Genomic DNA, 8,353 nt, shown 5'->3' with positions numbered 1-8,353 from the left:
TACTTCACCCTAAAATGTTTTGATGTCATCGATGACGATCGTGTCAACCATGTGAAGAAGGGTTTCTGTTACTCTGATTCTGATATTCGTTGGGTATAGGGGAGATGCTCTCTCTCTCTCTCTCTCTCTCTCTCTCTCTCTTTCTCTCTCTCTCTCTCTCTCTTATTCTCAACAGCGAGGGAAATTTAATTTTTACAATAATGTAAAGAGTTGTAATGGTCACACATTATTTGATAAATTTCCTTATAGTATAGTGGTTGTTTATGGAATCTGAAGAGATATTGTAAAAGTGTGTTTGTGAATTTAGGAAGCTGCAGGAAAAAGGAACAACTGGTACCAGTTAATGCATTATCATAAGTTTTAAATGCACTTAAAAATATTCAGAGTTTAGTGAATTAATTATTTAAAATTTTTTTACATGTCAGTTTTTTGTGTTTGTATTTTGTTTTTTAAATGTTTATTTTTTAGTTTTTAGTGTATCTATCACTTTCTTAGTGTTTTTACATTTTAGTGCTTCTTTCACATTTTGGTGGTGAATTTAATGCTATTAAGATTTCACATTCACAATTTTTTGACTAACGTAGGTGTTTCTTTGTGATTTAAAGCTTCATACTTGATTTATTTTAACACTTGTGAATTAATTTTCCTTTACTTGCATTTTGAATTTTAATTGATAAACTAAATTTCTTGATTAGTTAATTTTCTTGATGAATTAATTTTGATTTAATTTTCTTCAATAATTAATTGAATAATCAATTAAATTTTGTTGCTTTTAAGTAATAGTAAATTTTCTGGAGATTGTGAATTTCACTTATAAATTTTGAATTCAAAAATAAATTATTTGTAGTTAAAATTTTCATAACAGGGCTTAATTTATCAACTACCAGTGATGGGAATTAATTTGTTGTAGGTTCCAGCCTTAGTGATAAATTATGCTGTTTTCCTTCAATTTTCTTGAAGTGAATTATAACTGGGAAAATATTTGAAATACTTAGACTTTTAAAGTTGTTGTTGTAGTGATGCCCTTTAATTAACTAAAGCATAAGAATACATCACACTTTTTTTTAATGAACTTAGTTTGATTTCTTGCATGATTAATAATCTTTTTAAGGGACCATTGTTGCCTTTAGACATTCAGTCATATTTTATCTGTGACTAGCTGTACCCGGCCAAGCGTTGCTGTGGCTCAGTCTGGTTAAATGGAAAAGAAAGAAAAGAAAAAGCTCCTTTCTCTTACTCTCTCAAACCATCACTGTCTCTTTCCCCCTTTTCTTCTCACAATACCAACTCTCTCTCTCTCTCTCTCTCTCTCTCTCTCTCTCTCTCTCTCTCTCTCTCTCTCCTCCAAACAACTGCTCTTCTCCCTCTCTCTCTCTCTCTCTCCTCTTTCTACCTTTCTCTACTTCTCAAAATCACTCTCTTGCCCTCTTTCTTCTCACTGATAACCCTCTCTCTCTCTCTCTCTCTCTCTCTCTCTCTCTCTCTCTCTCTCTCTCTAACCCATCCTGTCTTTTTTCCTCTTTTGTCTCCCTAACACCCTGTCTACTCTCTCTCACTTCCTCTCCCTCTCAGTCTCTCTCTGTTAACCCCCTTCTCAAAGTCCACCCTTTTTGATGTAATTGATTTTTATCCTATAGTATTCATTTGGAAATGATAAGTCCTATGTATACTGGAATTATGTATGATAAATTCCTAAAGTAACTAAGTCTATGGCATAACCACCCCCGTGTCATGGGCAGAACCAGCTCCATTTCAGGGAATCCCTTCTCAACCTCCCTCTCAGAGGGGTGGAGGTAGGATGAAACCCCATTACAAAAATACACATATTCGAATGTAATGTTGTGTCAAAATTTCAAAACAATCAGTGAAAAACTTTTGAAGATTTAAGATTTTGAACAAACGAACATTTACATTTTCATTTATACTGGTGGTGTTAAGGATATATATTGGTATGAGAGTGACCATACAGTTGCTTTTTGCATTTTATTGTATTGAATTGTTAGTTGAGTAATTTAGAGAAAGTGGCTCTGTTTGACGTTCAGGAACTTTTAGCAGCTCTGACTATGGCACAGTGTAGTGTTTTAGCAGTAGCATGTGGTGGTAATCTGTCTAGCAGTATGTTAAAGGAACAAATAAGAGGCCTTGCTATGAAAGAATTAACAGACTTCGGTAGAATACCTGATGAAGATGAATTAGAATTAGCTCAAGAGTTATTGAATGTAGCATAGGCTGATGTTGTAAATAAGCATGAGGAAAAGAAAGAGAAAGGTGATACAGAGTTAGAGATTAGATCCACAGAAGCAAAAGAAGGTTTGATTAAGCTAAAAATGCAGGCTGAAAGAGAGAGACTGCAAGCTGTAAGAGAGAATGCAGACTGAGAGAGAAAGAGAAGACAGACAGAAAAGAGAACGAAGAGAAAGAGAAGACAGGCAGAAAAGAGAAAGAAGAGAAAGAGAAAAGGAAAAAGCAGTAGAAGAGGAAGGAGAAAGGATAAAAGAGGAAAGAGAAAGAGCAAGGATGCAGGAAGATTTTGAAAGGGAGATGGAACTGACAAGAGTTAGAGCCTCTATTTGATGTAGTGAGAGTGCAGAAGTTAATCCCTATGTTTACTGAAGAAGGTTTGGATGAGTTCTTCGATAATTTTGAAAAAGTGGCTTGAGGTTCGGGATGGCCAGAAGATAAATGGTCATTCATGTTACAAAGTGTCTGATTGGTAAAGGGAGAAGTGCTTATTTAGCGTTAACAGCTGTTACAAGTCTACCAGATGACCCCAGAGTACTTCAATGAAAGATTCAGATCTTTAAGAAAAGATGACAAGGTAACTTTCTTGTATTCTGCCTACGAAGTGGGAGTATTTTAATGGATGGTTGGGGGCTGCTAAAGTTAAAACTATGGACGATCTGGAAGAATTGCTTGTTATTGAACAATATCTCAGGGGAATTCCTGAACACATAAGAGCCTATTTAAGAGAGAGAGAGAGAGAGAGAGAGAGAGAGAGAGAGAGAGAGAGAGAGAGAGAGAGAGAGAGCTACCCTGAGTGAAGACTATAACATAATTAGTAGCAAAATGAACTATAATGTCAAGCTTGTACTAGAATCAACAACACACAAGTTTTAAGTCTCATCCACATTTCAGAAACAAATTCAATAATGGGAATCCTACAAGTGGTAATATCAACACAATGTAAAGCAATACCCCACAGCAATCTGATGTGCGATCCTCATCTTGATTGTCAAGACACATACAGAACCCTAATGTTGTCTGCTTCAAGTGTGGAAGAGCAGGACACTACACTCGAGAGTGTTATCAGACACATCAGCAGTCAAAGCCAGTTGGTCAAGTGGTGAAAGATAGTGACCAGGTGAAACAAATTATGAAGAGCAGTGTGACGAAAAATCAGACTACAGAGCAGACTGAAAACTGAACAAGCTGAGTATTTAGCAACCAATGGAAATGTATCCTCATGAGTGGCTGATCAGTTTGGAGGTCTTTAAGCAATAAATCTATGAGGCTACCCTGACAACTCAAGGAGGGAGTGTGTAGGTACCAGTCAAGGTATTACGTGATGCAGAGAGCAACCACAGTGTGGTAGTACGTGGTTCTCACCTTCAGTTGGAGAAGAATCTCACAGGAGGTTAAGTTATTTTGAAAGGTACAGGAGGAGAAGAGGTAACTCCTATATGCCCCTTACACCTACTGTGTGAATTGGTGACAGCGAATGTTGATTTTGTTGTGAAGTACTCACTGGCTGTGGAAGGTGTACGTGTTCTGTTGAGTAATGAAGCTGGTAGTCTACCAGTTGTTCCTTGTCCTATAGTGGCAGACAAACCATTGGGAATTAGTCCTTCGGTAGATTTAGAGAAAAATAACTCCACCTTTTCCTGTAGGTGAAGAGACTAGGGATTTACATACCCAACAAGGATCAAGTGAAGGATCTTTTAGCTTAGAAGAGCTGTTCCAGGAAAGGGATGTTTGTCATATTGATGACATAGAAGAGATATTCTGAGAAGTTGAAAAAGAGCCTGTTTCCTTGAATGACTTAGATTAGTCAGAGTGTTCCTGAAGATAGTAGTGAAACTACAGTAGCTGAGTTAGCAGATGTTGAGAGCTCAGTCCTTGAAGTTGGTCAAGTGACAAGAGAGAAGCTAATGGAGCTGCAGAAGAAGGATACATCGTTAGCTGATTTGTTTTTCAGAGCTGTTGATCAAGAAGAGATGCAACGAACTCCTGCCTGTTATTATCTGAAGGAAGGTTTGCTGATGAGGAAGCATAGACCTGCAGATATACCAGGTGATGCTGAATTGGATGAATATTGTCAAATTTTGATTTCATGGAGAAGAAGCAGACAAGCAGAGTACGAAAGAGAAGAAAATTAGTAATGACATGGTGAGGTTGTGTGCCTTACCAGCTGTGGGGAAGAAAGGCTTCAACATCGACACGTCATAATATTACAGCACCTCAGTACATACTAAACTTGTATGTCAATTATTGTATATTTTATTTTGTGTGATTGAAGTAAGAAAAACTCCACTGTGTCCTTCTAGCATCCTGAGACTTTAAAGAATTTCTACAAGAAACCAGAGAATGTACAATCTACAATACAATAAATATAAGAAGACTACAATTCACTGGTCGCCTACAAATAAAAATAAAAAGGACAAAGAATAAAAAGTCCATTACATTTGGTGGCAGCGGTGGGATAAATATAAAATTTATTACACTAGTGGCAGCGCTAAAGAATATCGAAGAAAGGCATAACAAGAAAGGAAAACATACAAGAATAACAAAGGCGAGTTATAACAAGAATAACAGATGGCGAGGCGACTCATAACATGTCACCGATGAGGCACATCGACAAGAAAACATTCCCCCGTGCAGAAGCTGAAACCATAGCAGCGGGTAGTGAAATAAACTTTACAAACGAAATTGCTTAAGAAACCCCATGGCTAGGAAACAAAATTCCCTGAAGTTTGAACAACAAGCCACAACTGTAACAGAACTCAAGAACAAGTCAACGTGAGACGGCAAACATCGTAGTGTAACAGTAGCAACGACAGTGGTATTTACTATCATAATGGGATGAATAAGATTCACTCTTATGACAACAATACCCCGTCATGTGTTAGTTGTTATCAATAGGACACACACAAACAGATCTCTATACACAATCTGCTAAAACGGATGAGTACATTTCACATGTATGGCGACCATTCCCGTTAAACAGATGAGTACATTTCACATGTACGACAACAGTTCCTGTTAAAAACATCATTACTGTTAAATCTAAGGAGACGAATCCATGATGGTCGACGGTGTAATCAAACAATTGAATCTGAAAAGTACAACGAAGCCAGAGGAGGACGGCATAATCAGCAGTAATCAGTGAACTCCTGTGTTGGTCGCGGAAAAGGGAAAATTAAAGAATTAAGAGAAACAGTGATAATGAACAACAGAAAAATGAGTTGTGTTGAAGTTTTTTTTTTCTCTCTCTTAGAAGGTATAAAAACTGTTATTATCATATTCTCTCTGAAAGCTGGAATAAAAACTTTTATATTCTCTCTCTCAAAATTTTGTGTTGCTATTATTTTTTATAGACGTTATATATATAGGTATATTTAATGAATTGTTGAATACTGTTAGGAATAGTCCATACAATTTACGAATGACACCAGACAGACGTAGCCGAATTCCAGTGCCGAATTCACGAATAACATTAACTCAAGAAACTACTAATACTACTACCACAAATATTAATAACAATAGTAATAATAGTAATAATAATAATATGATAATACTAACACATTTCAATTTAGAACAATGACGAAGGCAGCAATCATTATGCAAGCCACTAGTTTCTGTGGAAGAGTAGACAGTTCAGATCCTGACAAAAATAGATTAGAATCATACTCTGTAAACCTGTGGTTAGCTGATGCAGACAGTTGCATCTACAGGGGTAATAACAAGTGAAAGAGGTCAAATTAACGAAGCCTTGCTTCTCATTAGTTCAGAAAAAGATGATCCACATAGAACTTTGATTTCAGTTAGATTCAGTAAAATAACCACATATGCTGAATTTAAAAGAGTTTGTTTGTCAATTTGATATTATTGATATTAACAAACTTCTTACACAGCATTTTGATGGAGTCAATATCAAATGTTCATACCGATATCGAAGGATCGGTACACAGAGTAGTGGCAGATTTAAGAAAACTAGTATCACAATAGGAAAGAAGAATGATTTCGGTGATTTGTCATTTGGAACCTTTGAAGAAAAAGAAAAGAAGGCTTTTAAGAAGGTTAAAATTGATCCAGTGAATGATAGCCTTACAGCATTAATATCGATGAGACAACAAATCCAAAAGAAAGATATAGAATTTCTAAGGAATTTTAGGGATAGCAGAAGCTCAAAATTAAAGTAAGGCCAGAAATATAAATGATTCATATAAAAGAAGTAACCAGTATAACGATGATTCTAGACATTCAGGGAATAGACAAACTTTCTTTCAAAGGAAATATGCACAAAATAACAGGAAAAAATTGAATCCAAACCAGAAAGGAACAAAATCAATCAAGGAATGGTCCACCCGTAAGATATATGAATGGTCAATATTCAGATACGAATAATTCAAAGCCAGTAAATAGTCAAGCTCAAGGAACTAGGTCAAAAAGATGTGAAAACTGCTGGTATACCAGTCATCCCACTAATGAAAACCTAGAATCTGTACAGTTTGTAAAAAGGTCGGGCATTTAACTAAAAACTGTTGGTTCAATAGTCAGGAAGCCAATAGGGAGATGGCCGATATAGTAACAATCATCCAAATACAAATAAGTCAACAAGTCAGTGGCAATTAACCCCTTTACAGAGAAAGGAAAGTAAATCCGTTCCCATTTTCCTATTTACATAGCAAAGAGGTAGCATTTTCCACGAAAGAAGAAAAAATAAGCAGAAAGGATCTGCCTATTGTAAAGATTCCAATAAATGGAAAGACATGTACTGTACTCATTGATTCAGGTAGCACTGTAAATATAATTGATAAAATAACTTTAACCAGATATTTAGGCATTGCAGAAACTCAGATTCAGGGTCAAAGTAGAGCAATGAAAGGAATAGCAGGAAAACAGCTTAAAGGGTTGGGGGAATGTGAAACTAGAAATAGATATTTTGTCCCACAAATTTATTGAACGTCTTCTAGTTTTAGAAGAAAGTGTTTTTCCCGCACAAGTATTGTTCTCATTTAATTTAATGAGAAGATGTGGAATAGTATTAAAGAGCAGTGAAGGAAAGATTAGCCTGAAACAGGATAATCAGAAGAGCGTATGCTTTACGCTTGACGAAGAAAGTCTCACCCCAATCCGATCAATTTGTCTGGGACAGTTTCGACAAGCGAGACAGACATACGGGAAGAGCAGATAAGTAAGAACAAACAAGATAAAGGGAAAAAAGATAAAATAGAGGAATTCCCACAGTTAGAAAATAACGAATTGTTGAGATATGCACATGCAGTTGATTTATACTCAGATATAAATAATTATGATGACCAATACACTGAATATAACGAAACTCAAGGCGCCTATACCCATAGTAATGTAGTAATTGTAGTAATGACTTGTGAAAGTGAAAGGAAAGTATTAAATGAAGTATTGCTCTTAAATAGAATAAATAAATCAGATATAAATAGCATAATAGAAGTAACAGAAGAAACCACTGGAGTTACAGAACTTTGCTATTTTTCATGCATAAAAGAAGAAGAAATATGTTTTGTTAGCACAGCTGATGATAATAAAGTACAATTTATACTGAGTAGAGGAGTAACTTTGTATCCAAAATGTTTAACAAAAATTTATTTGAGATCAAAGGAGGATATAAAAGATAAAAGTATTATATTATTGAATGAAGAATGGCCAGACTTTGTCAGAATAGATAATTCACTAGTCCACATGAATGGTGATAACTGCAAAGCCTATGTCCAAAACTATTCAGATAACAGACTAACAATATAAGCAGGCATTGCCTTTTGCATAGGAATCTCTATTAACAATCCTTTACTACCAGTAGAAGAAATAGCATTTTTTCTCTATAAATGGCCAAAACTCTAAAATAAATCAGGAAGTGAATAAAACAGATTTTCCAGAAAAATAGAATCTAGTTAATTCAGGTGCTAGAGAAATACAGAAATGTAATAGCTTTAGTAGATAAACTAGGAATAAAAAATGTTCCACAACATAGAATTTTGTTAAATGATAGAGCCAGGCCATTTTTTATTCCTAATTACAAATTACCAATAAGCCAGAGAGACCCATAGTTGACAATTTGATAGAGGAAATGAAAAGAGATGGAGTAGTAATTCCTTCT

The 8,353-nt window shown here is 35.5% G+C and overlaps 1 protein-coding gene across 1 annotated transcript; it reads left to right on the top strand.

Moving 5' to 3' along the window:
* The first annotated feature begins 2,367 nt into the window (after positions 1–2,367).
* On the top strand, positions 2,368–4,376 carry LOC135226292 (histone-lysine N-methyltransferase, H3 lysine-79 specific-like). The gene is made up of 3 exons (XM_064265732.1): positions 2,368–2,556; positions 3,248–3,361; positions 4,044–4,376. Exons 1-3 carry the CDS (start codon positions 2,368–2,370, stop codon positions 4,374–4,376), a joined length of 636 nt encoding a protein of 211 aa, XP_064121802.1.
* Positions 4,377–8,353: the final 3,977 nt, after the last annotated feature.

This window comes from Macrobrachium nipponense, chromosome 14 (genome assembly GCF_015104395.2).
Source record: "Macrobrachium nipponense isolate FS-2020 chromosome 14, ASM1510439v2, whole genome shotgun sequence".
In the NCBI taxonomy this organism is placed as follows: domain Eukaryota; kingdom Metazoa; phylum Arthropoda; class Malacostraca; order Decapoda; family Palaemonidae; genus Macrobrachium; species Macrobrachium nipponense.
Note: the sequence above shows the minus strand (reverse complement) of the source record. Positions and strands in the feature narration are given on the sequence as shown.